Genomic DNA, 16643 nt, shown 5'->3' with positions numbered 1-16643 from the left:
AATCTAACAGTCTCACTCTGGATGCAGAGACTTTCGAAAAGGTAATATTCTATCAGCGGACCACTCCGTTATTCTTTAGCATATTTCAGTCTTAAACACATCTGCAAGTTGCAGGCTTCCCTCGCAGTTTTCTATGAAACTCGCAGCTTCTGCATTCATCGTTCTTGTTACAATGTCCTTTCGCTCATGGTTTCACAAAACCCTGTGAGTCTCATCAAACGCTTTGGTATCTTTCACTCAATAATGCCAGACGGTCTCATAGTTCACTCACCGGTAGTGCTCAATGCCATTCGTCCAGCATTTCCATAAAGCCAAGGCTATCGACACAGCATGGCTTGCCTCATCCCAACTCTGCCGTTCACCCGAAGGAGGGCCCACCTTCACCTTGTGCAGTAGCAGGGAGGTTTCCTTTGAAAAGTCTGCGTGACCTTTACTCTGAATCTGGCAGGACTACAGCCCTTCTCTTGCCTCTTGGCCTCTTCTGCCCTGCTTCCATAGTCGTGCTAATTTCACAGGATCTATTCTCCTGCCACTTTGCTGGTTCTGCCTTCCTTCCTCGCCTTGCCTCTCAGTGTCATGCACCGACCCTGGAGGTGTTGGCAACGGTGGAAATATACTTAGCTTGAGAAACCCAAACTGCAGTCTAGTCTTCCCCCAAGATGGCTGCCACCTCTATAATGGTGGGCGGAGCCATCTTCTCCTTGCGTTGTATCCGTTTTTTCTTAGGAAGACGCTTCGAATCTCTCCGTGCAGAGTTTCTTTTCCTACCCTTGTCTTTTTCTAGCCATCTACTGTTTTGGTCCTTGGACCGCATCTCTCTACATCTGTTTGTTTACTTGTGTCATACTCAGGCTTTCCTGTTTCATATTTTCTTTCCTGCTCTCTTACTTTCTATCATCTAGCGTTTGTTCAGCCTTACTTCCACCTTTGTCTATATCTGTACCGTCTCGGCATATCTCCTATATTTGCCTCTGTTTCCTGTTAAAGACAGCGTTCTGACTTTACTTACTTGTCCTGTCCCACCGTTTTCCCGGTGTTCACTCAGCTGCGTTACGACACTCTTGCCGTAGTACGTCTCCTATCCTTCCATTCCGCTCTACCCCTGTCTTCATCTGACTTCACTGCGCTCACAGTCCTTCTGTTGCCGTGTACAGCACCCTTGCCGTACCACGTCTATTCTTACACCGCTCAGCTTCTTTTTTCCATATCTGATTTTCACTGCACTAGCGGGGCTCACTCTGTGGGCTTACAGCACCCTTGCCGTAGTAAGTTTCTTCTTTTCTTCTGTTCGACTCTTATCTTCTGCATCTGATTCTGTTTATTCTGTGTACCTACTTGCTGAGTGATTTCCCGTGGTGATTCACATACCAGCTTCAGGGAGGCTTTTCTCTCCTTGTTATTGTTCCATATTTTGGGCGCTTTCTGCTTTATATGGACTATTTGGATCTCCTGGCTCCAGACCCTTACAGAATTTAAACTTTTTGGGTGCTGACATTCAATTCCTATCTGGAAGACCAATACCGCTGGTTCTTTGGGAACAAGGACCTCTTCCATCTGTGACCTCCAACTCCTTCCATGAGGGTTTTTTTCTGCCAAGAAGGCTTTTTCCCTGTTATTTTGGGGGCTTGTCCCTCGGGTTCCCTCTGGGCCTGGGTCTATTTCAGGCAAAGATGGATTCTGAGGAGGTTCGCCCTTATCTACACCAGAATAAGGAAAAGAAGGGGACAGAACCTCAGAGACTTCAGAAGAAGAAGGACTCAGAGGCCCAGGACAGCATTTTTGAAGGGACAGGTGAGGAGGATATTCAGGAAGGGTCATCACAGTATGACACTCAGGTGCTCTCATGCTCCACCTTTTATCCCAGTGGGGAAAGGGAATAGGATTCAGGTGCGAGTCCTCAAGATTAAGGCTCTGACTCTGCATGACCATGACGGACTGGTTGTGTGTGTCTGTCATTCTCTGAAGCACCTTGTCTGTGCAGCAAAGTGTGTGTAGGAAAGGGGGGGATAAGGTTCCTAGATAGTACATGGAATGGGGGTGTTCTACAGGGAAATGTGTCCAGGGATACCACGTCACTCCTCCGGTCCCACTACCACCCCCCAGCAAGCCCCAATCCAGCTGATCCTCCCGCACTGGTCCACCCCTGGGGCCTGGATCCAATGGTGATGGCTGTGCCCCGGCCACCTGGATGGCAGATCCCAAGGGACTAGTCAGTGAGACACAACCAATAGTTTAATGCAGAGATGGTGTCTTTTTACTATGAACAATTTAGAGGTGGCCTCAGGAGGAGCCATAAGTAAAATGTTACCCAATCAGAAATGGAGCCCCTATAGACTGTATATGTAGTCACCAATATCATCCAATCCCCATGCCCTGTAGGTTTTGGTAACTAAGATCACAGTATGATGTCAGCTATGACAAATAGTGAGTATATAATGTGTTGTTTTTGATAAGGGCACTGAGAGCGTTGACATTGTATTGCGTGTATGCTGTCCCCGCTTTATTTTGATGATAGCAAAGCTGGGTTTTGCCTTTCACTTTGTCTATTCCCGTTATTGAGTCCGGTCTGATCTGGCTCCAGAACCTCTGTATAAATGGGGCTTTCCAGCCATTTTAACATTATAGTCCTGTAAGCCCATCTAAACAGTGAGCGGCAGTGAAGGAACCGCCTCGTGTGCAACCAAGCCTTAATGTTGACAAGTTTCCAACACCCACACGTGACTCTCCACCAAGCCTCCTTTCAGAGGAATGATATGTTGGTCAAGCTTCATGTAGCGACATTCCCGTATATAAACATCCTATGCTGACCCTTACCAGGTGTGGTAGCACATCCATTCCTGGTTTTCTTTAGAATACTGAGTATTGTGGTGCAGGATTGAGAATTGGGTGATAGTAAGCACCCATGTGAGGGACCAGAGTGTATTAAGGTTCGCTGTCACATGCTTGGAGGTGCCATTGTTAGGCCATGGCATCCTGGCTCATAGGATACTATCGGCTCCTGAAATTGGAATAAGTGGCTACTAATGCGATAGACTTACTTGATGCTACATCTTGGTCTCTCGTGCTGCCCATGGGGCGATGTAGTCTGCTAGCAACATAATGAAGAGTGGGAATAAATGGACTACAACTACCTGGGTGCAGCGAGGGAGAAGAAAACACAGGGTCGAGTAAGTTTTAATAAAAATAAGTAATGAGCGTCTAAAACCCAGGAATCAGGAGAAGGCACCAGCAGATAGCTCAGGACCCAGGCTTATACCTTTCAATAAAGCCCACATTCTGAGCTCCTTGATTGGCTGGCACCTCTTAGCGAATTGCTGAAGAACCAAGAGCAAAGGAAAATCAGGAATGGAGTAAACCCTCCTTAGAAGGGGCACCTGGAGCTTGCTATATAGTTATTCCCAAACACAGGATGTATTGCCGCACCGCACACTCTGAGCACGCACCTTTATCAGACTGACTCGTGCCACCCAGTCCTTGGCGCTCTGGTCATCTGGATGAGTAGAATGCCTGAGCGCCCCTTCATAGGCTTTCCTGATGTTCTGCAGTTCAATGACCACCGCCAGTATCTGTGCCGGAAGAAACAGTCATTACAGAGACGGAAGCCGTGAGCTTCGTACAATGGGGTGCGGTTGAGTGACATTCTGACCAGGTGGTTGGAGGAGTACATGGAACAGTCACCAGGGACAACACATAAGTGGATGAACATAGATTAAGGACAACAAATATTAGACATTTTTAAGTGCAGGTTGGTGGTACGGCCAGCTGTGTTAGGGACATGGCCATGATGGGTGAAGTACTGGAGTGGAGGCAGAGAAAGTGAGGGACAGATGTAGGTTAAAGGGGAGAGAACATTTTTAGCTAGATGGCAGATGAGAGGTAGGTTAAGAGGGTAACTCAGAGGCGAGGATGTAGACTTTTAGTTTGGTTTTCAGCAAATTGGTGTGGACTGTTTCTCAGATGTTCAGGGGAAGCAAATGGCATGCAAGCAGTGCAAGAAGCAAGGAAGAGCGGAAGCGAGAGGAAGCAGAGGGAGAGCGGAAGCGAGAGGAAGCAGAGGGAGAGCGGAAGCGAGAGGAAGCAGAGGGAGAGCGGAAGCGAGAGGAAGCAGAGGAAGAGTGGAAGCGAGAGGAAGCAGAGGGAGAGCGGAAGCGAGAGGAAGCAGAGGGAAAGCGGAAGTGAGAGGAAGCAGAGGGAGAGCGGAAGCGAGAGGAAGCAGAGGAAGAGCAGAAGGGAGAGGAAGCAGAGGGAGAGCGGAAGTGAGAGGAAGCAGAGGAAGAGCGGAAGTGAGAGGAAGCAGAGGGAGAGCAGAAGGGAGAGGAAGCAGAGGGAGAGCGGAAGCGAGAGGAAGCAGAGGGAGAGCGGAAGCGAGAGGAAGCAGAGGGAGAGCGGAAGCGAGAGGAAGCAGAGGGAGAGCGGAAGCGAGAGGAAGCAGAGGGAGAGCGGAAGCGAGAGGAAGCAGAGGGAGAGCGGAAGCGAGAGGAAGCAGAGGAAGAGTGGAAGCGAGAGGAAGCAGAGCGAGAGCGGAAGCGAGAGGAAGCAGAGGGAGAGCGGAAGCGAGAGGAAGCAGAGGAAGAGCGGAAGCGAGAGGAAGCAGAGGAAGAGCGGAAGCGAGAGGAAGCAGAGGAAGAGCGGAAGCGAGAGGAAGCAGAGGAAGAGCGGAAGCGAGACGAAGCAGAGGAAGAGCGGAAGCGAGAGGAAGCAGAGGAAGAGCGGAAGCGAGAGGAAGCAGAGGGAGAGCAGAAGCGAGAGGAAGCAGAGGAAGAGCGGAAGCGAGAGGAAGCAGAGGGAGAGCGGAAGGGAGAGGAAGCAGAGGGAGAGCGGAAGGGAGAGGAAGCAGAGGGAGAGCGGAAGTGAGAGGAAGCAGAGGGAGAGCGGAAGCGAGAGGAAGCAGAGGGAGAGCGGAAGCGAGAGGAAGTAGAGGGAGAGCGGAAGCGAGAGGAAGCAGAGGGAGAGCGGAAGCGAGAGGAAGCAGAGGGAGAGCGGAAGCGAGAGGAAGCAGAGGAAGAGCGGAAGCGAGAGGAAGCAGAGGGAGAGCGGAAGCGAGAGGAATCAGAGGGAAAGCGGAAGTGAGAGGAAGCAGAGGGAGAGCGGAAGTGAGAGGAAGCAGAGGGAAAGCGGAAGTGAGAGGAAGCAGAGGGAGAGCGGAAGCGAGAGGAAGCAGAGAGAGAGCCCGGAGCCACAATGGTAGTCGAGAAAGCGGAACAGAGATTACGAGAGGCCTTGTAGAGTTGAATAGAAGAGATAGTTTAAAATCAAAGAGTGCAAAGCCATCTAATATGTAATGGCAGAAAGACAGAAATTTTGATCGGAAAAGAGTTCCGGCAAAGAGCTGATTTGGGAGTTTTGTGGCAAAAGTGTTGGTATCGGAACCCAAAGGAGGAGATTAGTGCCCCAAAAGCAGAGGTGTAAAATGTATAGAGGAGAGGACCCAAGACAGATCCTTGTGGAACATTAACAGTTAGAGGAGTGAGTTAAGAGGTGCTGTTGCTCCAGGAGACAGAGAATTGGCGAGGTGCAAGGCAGGATTCAATTCAGGGAAGGGCTTGATCACAAATCCCAAGAAGGAATAGAGTATTAAGGAGATCATAGTGATCGACAGCCTCAAAGGCAGCAGACAGGTCAAGGAGAATTAGGATAGAGGATAGGTTGGTGTGCTTAGCAGAGGCGGTGAAGTTGGAGACATTCATGAGAGCAGTGTGTTATACTGTTTTCACTCCTGACACCTTCTTGCTTTGTGAGATGCATTTTTCACAAAGAAAGTGAATGTGTTACAACATTTGTATATAGACAATACAATAATTGTGTCCTCTAGGCACTGCACACAAATCGTTCTCCATAGTCATAGTTGTGATGAAGAACATCTCTGCACAGTCCACATCTGTTCCTTTTTTTGAGGGTCCAACCAGCATTTTATGCTACATTTTGGTCACAAGACAACCCTTTTCTGATGGTGACCAATAATCCCACTACCTACCACACCTCTACCATTGCCATCAATGGGACGAACACGTTGAACCGGGGCGGATTACATGCTTCATGAAAGGCTGCGGGCACACCTGGAGGGACTTTCTTCCCACAGCGCACCAGTGCGCTCTCACTAGGAGCTGGGACTTGTTAGGCAGAAACCTGTGCAGTTCCCTTAGGGACCACTGCAAAAGGCTTAAGACTACAGGTGTTGGCAGTTAACCCACTTGGTAGCAGTCTGTACCACCCAGATTCACTATGTAGCTGTGGCTGAGCAGTCAGACTTCCCTCAAGAAGAGTTAGACAGTATATAGAGTATACAAGATAGGTACCAAAATACAGTTGCACACGCAAACACTGACCAGAGCTTTGGTAACAAAGTATATAATTATTTATTTAAAGACACACATAGAACCAGTCCAGCACTATTATTGTAAGCAAGTTCAAAACCCAGTCACTATTAATATATATACATCCCTTATTCCTTATTAGACAAGTCTTAGTTAACACCACTTATTTTCAGACAGAGGTGAGTGCTTAACTAAAGATGGCACTCCAATAAGTTATCAAAAAAGGGAGGGAAAAAGCAGAAATTAGAAAAGCACACAACACTAATACTTTAGAAGCACCCAGCAAGGCAGGAAAGTCAAAGTCTACTTGTGAGCAAAGAGTTCAGAGGCCAGGCTCCCTCTTAGAGAGAACAGAGCACCAATGCGCCCAAGATCATACAGTTTAAGAGGCTTGAAAAATCTTGCAGGGAGTTCAGAAAAGAATTAGTTCAGCTCAGAAAAGTTCAGTTAGCCAGCCTAGGGCCAACCCAAGTGGTAAGTTGAGGATTTAAGAGACACCCTACGCAGACCTTTGCGAGCAAGGCCAGGCGGACACAGTACCTTGAAAGTGGAGAGAATCCTCCAGTGGGGGCAGTTGTTCCTGGCAGCGGGTGCAAGTCACGGCGTCATCCAGAGGAAGAGAGGATCTCGACGTGGAGGAAAGCTGAAGGTCGTTGCACTGCCAGGGAAGAAACCAGCTGCGGAGTTCTCTGGTTAAAAGGTACTACCCTTTTATTCGCTGTAGTTGTAACACGTGGTATTCCGGTTGCCGGGGTGCTTGGCACAGGCAAGGCAGCCACGAGATGATCCGGGAAGGCGAAAAGACGGGCAAACTGGTTATCCTGACCAGTCAAGAGAAGAAGACTCTCCGGGATGAAGATCTCCTCTGTCGTTGGAAGAAGTGGTGAGGCGGTTCAGCAGGGCTCCACCGGTGGTGTCATCGTTGCAGGTCGGCTCAGCTTCTCCCTCTTCGGATTCTTTGGTCCTGTGGCGACTTCTGAAGTTCCAGTCCCCAAAGCCCTGCTTTTATGCAGAAAACCCCCATTCATCAGTCCTAGCTGTCACTCAAACATGCTAAGTGGTGAGCCGGGCGGCTCCCAACTGGGCCAATCACACAAGAGTGTGACTTAGGTTGCCGAGGCAACTCAGTCCAGGGTGCCCAAACCCCCCTCCCACACATCCTGTAGACCCAGACAGAGTGGCACCACTTTTGGAGGCTTCTGTGTAGAATCCCGCCAAAAAGTGGAATAAAGGGCTCGACTTGGGTTGGAGTTACAGAGACAAACACAAATGCCATTTTAAAACCGAGTCCTGGCAAAAAGACCCAACCGGGGAATAAATATTAAATAAATAACCCGGCGGTATCTTTAACATTGCACCAAAAAGTGGTGCGTTTAAAATGAATGGGAAAATCCCATAGGAAATATTCCGGTGGAATATTTCACGTGGTAACCACTGCCACCAGCCAGAAACTCGACGAGGGGGGACTGCACAGTGCCCCCTCGAAAAACAGACCCAGGGGCAATCTAATTACCCCTACCAGTACTTCCACAATATGATGGTTTGTACTGGTTCTGTTCCCAATTTAAGACTGGTAAAGTCAATGGTGACTTTACATGCCCTGGGAGACAGTAGTGAGTCCCAGGGTATGGAGTCTATGTTTGGGGGTCGCTACGACACCCCTGGGTTACGGCACAGAGGGTGCTGTGTAACCCACATACCAAAAACCACATGAAACCCTATGGAGTAAAATACCCCATAGCCCATAAAACACATTACAAAGTCAAAGGATATCTCAAATCATGTCTAAGAGTGGGAGAAAAAGAGTCTCACGCTTAGCAGGAGAACAAAATAAACCCCAAAAATCCAGCAAAGCTGCTGGGGGACTCACTAGGTTTGGGAAATTAGCCTTAACAGAGAATTCTCCCTAACAGGACTTTAGATGTCATCATTATTCATCACACAGCTTTCATCACCTCCTTCTCTCAAGATTGAAAACAATAAATGTCGCCCTCCTGCCCCACCGAATAAACACATGAGTAGAAGCCTGGTGAAGATACATGAATAGGCTGGCAGGGGGGCTACAGTGGCACGTGGGACTCGTTTGGACATGGACCTGTTGATCCCACTGTCTCGAGCTCTGGCCCCTCAGACGCCAATCCTCCCATGCCGCAGTCTAGAATGGCATCACACCATGAAAGTTGCCACACGTGGCGGCTCTGCAGTATGAATATGTGTAATATTATTGGAAAGATCTGATCCTTCAATGAAAGATGCACAGATGGGGAATTACATCTGTGTTGTAACTTGCTTATAATGAAGACAGGAGTCGCGGGGCTTGTCACGCTGTGTTTAATCTCTTATAGGTTTCATGCACAGTGCACGCCAAGTGCGTGCCTCAATAACAAATGGCAACGGGCTTAACGTGGCTTGGAGGTGCGGCCGTAATGTCCGTGTCCATGAGTGTGGGCCGCGGGCCCCGTTCTCGAAGGAGCCGGCAGGACGCACCTTATCGCGTCCTTGGCTCATCCCGTAATGCGTGCGGAGCGCGCGGGGGCGGAGCTGTAGTTCGCGGCAAGATCTCGCGAGAGTGAGGGCTCTCGCGATATCTCTACACATCTCCGTTTTTCAATGCACAGCAAAATCACTGTAAAACATAGTCATTGTATCTCACCGGTCTTCTGTGTTCTCTTCTGGGCCGATGATCAGTTCCGGCGCAATCTTCCTGTTGCTCCTGTTCAGGATCTGCACTCAGTACTTCCGGTTCGACCTCGGTTTCCACCCTCTCTCTGTCGTCTCCTTCTGGTTCTCGTTCTTCGCCTGTTCCGTAGTCTCTTTCGGTTTCCGTCCGTGATCTCTCCGGAGTCCTCGCTCTTCCTCGAGTCTTCTGGTATAGTGCCACTCTTTCGAGGTTCCACGCTCGCCCGTCTTCTGTGCGAACATGATTTGCTCCTTTGTGAATCACTTTGATGGGTCGGCTAAACCGAGACCCCGTGACCTGATCTTTCTTCGGTAGTCTGATTTTAACCAAGTCTCCTTTTCCTATGTCGGACGCTTTCTTGGTTCTTCTTCTCCGATCACTCCATGATTTCATGCGTGTCTTGCTGCTTTCGATTCTCCAGACTACTTCTGCCATGTCCACCGCTTCGTCTTCTCGTATTTTCGACAACCATGGTGGAATCAGCGTGGATGCCGCACTCCTCCCTCTCAACATTTTGAACGGGGATATTTGCGTGATCCCATTTGGAGTGAGTCTGTGGGCCGCTATGGCCTCCTTGGTGGTTTTGAGCGAGTCCATACCCGAAGCCGTTGCCAATTGGATGGCGCCCTTTATGAACCTGTTGGCCCTCTCTACAAGCCCGTTGGCCTGGGGGTGATATAGGACCGCTTTCTTTTGTTTAATGTGATTTCTTTTTAAGAATTCTTCCATGTCCTTAGAGACCAGTTGCACCCCGTTGTCTGTAACCACTTCCTTGGGGAGGCCTTCCCTCTGAAACATTTCTGTAAGTACTTCTATAACTGTTGCTGTAGTTATGTTTGGGACAAACTCCGCCTCCACCCACTTTGATAGGTAGTCAACCAGTACTATGCCGTACCGATGTTCAGGTGCCATTGCTTCCAAAGGCCCTATGAAGTCGATGCCAACCTTTGACCACACGGCTTCTGGTATTTCCGTGGGTATTAGGGGTGCTTGGCGGACCTTAAGTCTCTTGTCGCTATTGAGGCATTCATGGCAACGTTCTATCATGGATCGAATTTCCTGGTCCATGGATGGCCACCAGTAGGCCTCTCTCACTCTGCGACGGGTCATCGTGTTTCCCAAGTGGCCCGCGTGGGCTCTAAATAGAATGGTATTTCTCATTCCTGTGGGGGGAATAATCTGATCGGTTTTCATAATTATCCCCTCTGTTTCAGATAGCTCGTCTGACAGCTTCCAATAGGGTCTCATGCCCTTGGGCAGCGCTTTTTCACTTGGCCAACCTTCCTTGATCCATTTGCGAATCATGGCCATGGTGGGGTCTTTCCCATCTTCCTCTTCCCAGTGTCTCTCACTGAGTTCTAGGTAATCTGGTGCTCTCAAGTCCGTGATGGATGCAACTATGCATTCTCCATGAAGGAACGTGGTGGCTTTATCCTTACCCTCCGGCAGTCTCGACATGCAGTCAGCTTGCAAATTTTTCCAGCCTGAGATGTGGTGGACCTCAAACGTGTAATCTTGCAGTTTGGCTGCAATACGCGCTAATCTGGGTGTGGATACTTTGGTGCCTCCCGGGCTGAGCATATGGATGAGGGGCTTATGATCAGTCACTAGTTTGAATTTTGTGCCCCATACGTATGTCCTGAAATGTTCCACTGCCCATGCGCAGGCCAACATTTCTTTTTCTATGGTGGAATAGTTCTGTTCCGCCTCCGATAATGCCTTGGAAGCAAAGGCCACAACATGTTCCGTGTCACCTTTCTTTTGTGTTAGCACTGCTCCTAGTCCATATGCACTGGCGTCTGTAGTGACGACTGTTTCCCACACCGGATTAAACGGTTGAAGGCATGGTGCATCTATATGTTGCTTTATATTCTCCATCGCCGTCTTTTAGGGTTCTTGCAATATAAATTCCGAGCCCTTTTTGAGTACGTCGCGGAGGGGTGCCGTGGTCTCGGAAAACTTCGGTATGAACTTCGCATAGTACTCAGCCAGTCCAAAAAATGACCTCACTTCCTCTTTGCTGGTGGGTTCCGATGCTTTAATGATTGCTTGCATGAGATTCTGTTTGGGACTGATTCCTTTTTCTGAAATCTTATACCCTAAGTATTCAACTTCTTTCACCCTGAACAAACATTTTTCATGACGTAATTGCGCACCTGCTTCTTGTAGCTTGTTTAGGACAATTCTCAAAGTGGCATCGTGCGTTTGCTCATCCTCCGCATACACGAGGATGTCATCCTGGAAGTACACCACATTTTTAACTTTCCGTAGCAAGACATCCATCATGCGTTGGAAGGCCGATGCTGCTGATGACAACCCGAATGGCATTTTGGTGACATGGTATGTGCCAAATGGAGTGATGAATGCCGTGAGGGGTTTCGACTCTTCATGTAGCTGTATTTGGTGGTATGCATTCCTCATGTCCAGTTTCGAAAATATTTTGGCTTCTTTCATTAACAGAATGAGTTCGTTTATGCTTGGAAGGGGGTAATTATCTGTGATGACTTCCAAGTTTAAACTGCGCAGGTCTATGCACACTCTGAGTTCCTGTGATTGGGGTTTCTTTATAAGCACGACGGGGCTCAGCCATTCGGATGCTTCGATTTCTTCGATGACCCCCTCCGTTTTCATCTTTTCCAACTGGCTTCTAAGGATGTCCCTTGCCGTGGCTGGTACTGGCCTCACGCGGTGCTTTACGGGGACTGCATTTCTTTTGAGCACTATTTTGTGCAGAAAACCCTTAATGTGCCCCGGCTCCTCCGAGAAAAGTGTTGGGTAGTCGCTTTTGACGACGGGTCCTCTCGTCACCCTAACCGACAGGACCTGATCTTCGGTGCTGGGATCCAGTCTGATTTTTAGCTTGTCTTGGTCATCCCAACCTAGCACTGCTGGACCTTCGTGACTGAAGTAGACTCTGGTCGTGGTTTCCCTTCCTTTGAATTCTACTCTGCCCTTGATGTATCCTAACAGTTCGACTGACGCCCCTCCAAACACCGTGGGTTTATGCCTCATCATTAACACTTGCACCTTTTCTTTTCCCACCATGTCTTTATAAGTCCAAAGGGGAATGATCGTTAGATCCGAACCTGAGTCTGCCATGACCCTTGTTTCCATGCCATCAATTTTGATTGTGCAGTGAGGCTTCTCTCTCCTTGCTCTTGTGCTGTTCACCATAATGACTGTGGGTCTTCCTTCATCTTCTGAGGAAGATTCTTACTCCGTATTGCGATCTGCATTGAGACTGGAGACTTTCTTGTTTCTCCACCGACACACGATTGAGAAATGGCCAATACGTTTACATATGGAGCACTCCTTGTCTCTGGCTGGGCACTCCCTGTCGAACGCTAGGTGTTTCGTGCTGGTGCACCTGTGACACTTGAGGGGTTCTTTCCTGCTCCCTCTCCCTTCTCTCGTGTCGGTTGCGGGCCTTTCTTTTTTTGCATGGAAGCCCACTGTTTGTATTTCAGCGGAACTCTGGGCCCCTGTAAGCTCCTTTCGTCTTCCCGCCGTTTCTTCGACTGCTCTGGCGATCTCAATTGCTTTCTCCAACTGCAGTTCCTTTTCAACAATGAACTTATCTTGGACTTTCCGACTGTTAGTGCGAACGACCAACATATCACATATGAGGCTCTCTGCATTGTTGCCAAAACTACACAGCGCCGCTAGTTCCCTCAGTTTGGTGACATAATCGTCAACTGGTTCAGACATTTCTTGCCTTTGAGTGTAAAACCGTATCCTGTGGAGCATTGTGTTCTCTTTACTGGCAAATCTTTTTATGATTCTCCTGACCGCCTCCTTGAAAACATTGTCATTGTCGCCAGCCACCGGTATCGGGGTGAGACTCTCGAATACTCTTTGTCCTTCTACTCCCAAGGCATTGAGTAGCATGGCCCTGCGCCTTGCCACTGAGAACCCTGCTCCTCCTAGAGCCTCCACATATGTTGTGAATAGGGGTTGCCATTGTGGCCATGGGATGACAGGCCTACCTGGAGTTTGTAGAAAGGGTGGCGGTGGCGTTGCCCCTTGCATGATCCTCCGTGAGTTCTGGTGGTGATCCTCGTCGCCAATTTATGTTGTAACTTGCTTATAATGAAGACAGGAGTCGCGGGGCTTGTCACGCTGTGTTTAATCTCTTATAGGTTTCATGCACAGTGCACGCCAAGTGCGTGCCTCAATAACAAATGCCAACAGGCTTAACGTGGCTTGGAGGTGCGGCCGTAATGTCCGTGTCCATGAGTGTGGGCCGCGGGCCCCGTTCTCGAAGGAGCCAGCAGGACGCACCTTATCGCGTCCTTGGCTCTTCCCGTAATGCGCGCGGAGCACGCGGGGGCGGAGCTGTAGTTCGCGGCAAGATCTCGCGAGAGTGAGGGCTCTCGCGATATCTCTACAATCTGCATCTGGTTATAGATCATAGTGATTATTTCCTGCTTTGCGGATATTCCAGGCATTTCCCGCTCCTGGTGCTCGGAAGTGATCTGATCAGTGACATCAGGGCAAGCATTGCCTACAGCCAATAATTGGTGATGTCCCTATCTAATTATCGCTAGGACTTCATGGAAAATTATAAACAATGGGGCATTATATTATAGACGAGTACACTTCAGGCATTTAAACATACTCCCAGACTCCTCCCATGTCATAATTTACCCTCTAAGGTGTTCACTGTCATCTCATGTCTTTATGGCATCATTACAACCCATATCATGTTCCCTTCCCCAGGGGTCATCAATGTTCGCAAGTTGGGCCCTGACAGTGGGGGTGGGTGTCGGTGTGCCACATCCTGCCTATGCCACTTTGCCTAACTTAAATAGTTAGCAGTGCCAGCTTTCATGAATGCCTGCACTGCCATCCATACTTGCGGAGAGCCCTTTTGGCCAAGTCGAAGCATCAGTCTCAGTTAGGCGGGGCGAATGTACTGAAACGTCAATGACAATGGTTTGGGGAGGTTAAGGAGGCTGCGTTCTGGTTGTACGTGATTAGAAAGAGTTCAAGAGTTGGGCAATCAGAAGCAAGAAAACCCACGCGCAGCTTTTGATCTGATGAATAGGGATGGGAATAGTTTCTGGTTTGAGTCCGACCGCCGGGCGCCCATGCAGGAAGACACAGAGCTGTCACGCGCTGTCACGCGCTGAGGCCAAACGCCTTCTTTACGGGCATGCTTCAAAACAGACCTGAACACTTTTCACCCTTTTCTAATCCGTCATGTTCGTTGCACCTGCCTATCCTAGGCTCCACCCACATAATGACTATAACAGGTTGGACATGACTCCCTGTGATAGTTAATACATGTTCTCATTAGCTCATTTCTTCGATCCATCCAACGGGCCACTTAGTCTCTGTTTGGGGCCGACTCTTTGGCAAATTGTTCATTATGTATCTTGATAGTCACCATCTGATGATTTGCTGTCTCCTTAGAGGTTCCATAGAGGATCAAGGGGTGAGAGGAAGGGTTACTGTCTCCTTAGAGGCTTCTTAGAGGATCAAGGGGCAAGAGGAAAGATCACCATCTCCTTAGAGACTCATTAGAGGATCAAGGGGTGAGAAGAAGGGTCATTGTCTCCTTAGAGGCTCCTTAGAGGATCAAGGGGCGAGAGGAAAGATCACCATCTCCTTAGAGGCTCCTTAGAGGATCAAGGGGTGATAGGAAGGGTCATCGTCTCCTTAGAGGCTCCTTAGAGGATCAAGGGGCGAGAGGAAAGATCACCATCTCCTTAGAGGCTCCTTAGAGGATCAAGGGCTGAGAGGAAGGGTCATCGTCTCCTTAGAGGTTCCATAGAGGATCAAGGGGTGAGAGGAAGGGTTACTGTCTCCTTAGAGGCTTCTTAGAGGATCAAGGGGCAAGAGGAAAGATCACCATCTCCTTAGAGGCTCCTTAGAGGATCAAGGGGTGATAGGAAGGGTCATTGTCTCCTTAGATGCTCCTTAGAGGATGTAGGGGCGAGAGGAAAGATCACCATCTCCTTAGAGGCTCCTTAGAGGATCAAGGGGTGATAGGAAGGGTCATCATCTCCTTAGAGGCTCCTTAGAGGATCAAGGGGCGAGAGGAAAGATCACCATCTCCTTAGAGGCTCCTTAGAGGATCAAGGGGTGAGAGGAAGGGTCATCGTCTCCTTAGAGGTTCCATAGAGGATCAAGGGGTGAGAGGAAGGGTTACTGTCTCCTTAGAGGCGTCTTAGAGGATCAAGGGGCAAGAGGAAAGATCACCATCTCCTTAGAGGCTCCTTAGAGGATCAAGGGGTGATACGAAGGGTCATTGTCTCCTTAGAGGCTCCTTAGAGGATCAAGGGGCGAGAGGAAAGATCACCATCTCCTTAGAGGCTACTTAGAGGATCAAGGGGCGAGAGGAAAGATCACCATCTCCTTAGAGGCTCATTAGAGGATCAAGGGGTGATAGGAAGGGTCATCGTCTCCTTAGAGGCTACTTAGAGGATCAAGGGGCAAGAGGAAAGATCACCATCTCCTTAGAGGCTCATTAGAGGATCAAGGGGCGAGAGGAAAGATCACCATCTCCTTAGAAGCTCTTTAGAGGATCAAGGGGTGATAGGAAGGGTCATCGTCTCCTTAGAGGCTCCTTAGAGGATCAAGGGGCGAGAGGAAAGATCACCATCTCCTTAGAGGCTCCTTAGAGGATCAAGGGGTGAGAGGAAGGGTCATCGTCTCCTTAGAGGTTCCATAGAGGATCAAGGGGTGAGAGGAAGGGTTACTGTCTCCTTAGAGGCTTCTTAGAGGATCAAGGGGCGAGAGGAAAGATCACCATCTCCTTAGAGGCTCCTTAGAGGATCAAGGGCTGAGAGGAAGGGTCATCGTCTCCTTAGAGGTTCCATAGAGGATCAAGGGGTGAGAGGAAGGGTTACTGTCTCCTTAGAGGCTTCTTAGAGGATCAAGGGGCAAGAGGAAAGATCACCATCTCCTTAGAGGCTCCTTAGAGGATCAAGGGGTGATAGGAAGGGTCATTGTCTCCTTAGATGCTCCTTAGAGGATGTAGGGGCGAGAGGAAAGATCACCATCTCCTTAGAGGCTCCTTAGAGGATCAAGGGGTGATAGGAAGGGTCATCATCTCCTTAGAGGCTCCTTAGAGGATCAAGGGGCGAGAGGAAAGATCACCATCTCCTTAGAGGCTCCTTAGAGGATCAAGGGGTGAGAGGAAGGGTCATCGTCTCCTTAGAGGTTCCATAGAGGATCAAGGGGTGAGAGGAAGGGTTACTGTCTCCTTAGAGGCGTCTTAGAGGATCAAGGGGCAAGAGGAAAGATCACCATCTCCTTAGAGGCTCCTTAGAGGATCAAGGGGTGATACGAAGGGTCATTGTCTCCTTAGAGGCTCCTTAGAGGATCAAGGGGCGAGAGGAAAGATCACCATCTCCTTAGAGGCTACTTAGAGGATCAAGGGGCGAGAGGAAAGATCACCATCTCCTTAGAGGCTCATTAGAGGATCAAGGGGTGATAGGAAGGGTCATCGTCTCCTTAGAGGCTACTTAGAGGATCAAGGGGCAAGAGGAAAGATCACCATCTCCTTAGAGGCTCATTAGAGGATCAAGGGGCGAGAGGAAAGATCACCATCTCCTTAGAAGCTCTTTAGAGGATCAAGGGGTGATAGGAAGGGTCATCGTCTCCTTAGAGGCTCCTTAGAGGATCAAGGGGCGAGAGGAAAG

At 49.2% G+C, this 16643-nt stretch overlaps 1 protein-coding gene across 1 annotated transcript in view; it reads right to left on the bottom strand.

Moving 5' to 3' along the window:
- The window catches only part of LOC138468418 (coiled-coil domain-containing protein 88B-like), a 545411-nt gene that overhangs the window by 62779 nt on the left and 465989 nt on the right, over positions 1 to 16643 (bottom strand). The window contains exon 13 of the mRNA XM_069608969.1: positions 3444 to 3566. Coding sequence (XP_069465070.1) covers positions 3444 to 3566 — 123 coding nt within the window. The remainder of the gene's footprint in view (positions 1 to 3443; positions 3567 to 16643) is intronic.

Source organism: Ambystoma mexicanum, chromosome 4q (genome assembly GCF_040938575.1).
Source record: "Ambystoma mexicanum isolate Mex_15411 chromosome 4q, UKY_AmexF1_1, whole genome shotgun sequence".
NCBI classification, from domain to species: Eukaryota; Metazoa; Chordata; class Amphibia; order Caudata; family Ambystomatidae; genus Ambystoma; species Ambystoma mexicanum.
Note: the sequence above shows the minus strand (reverse complement) of the source record. Positions and strands in the feature narration are given on the sequence as shown.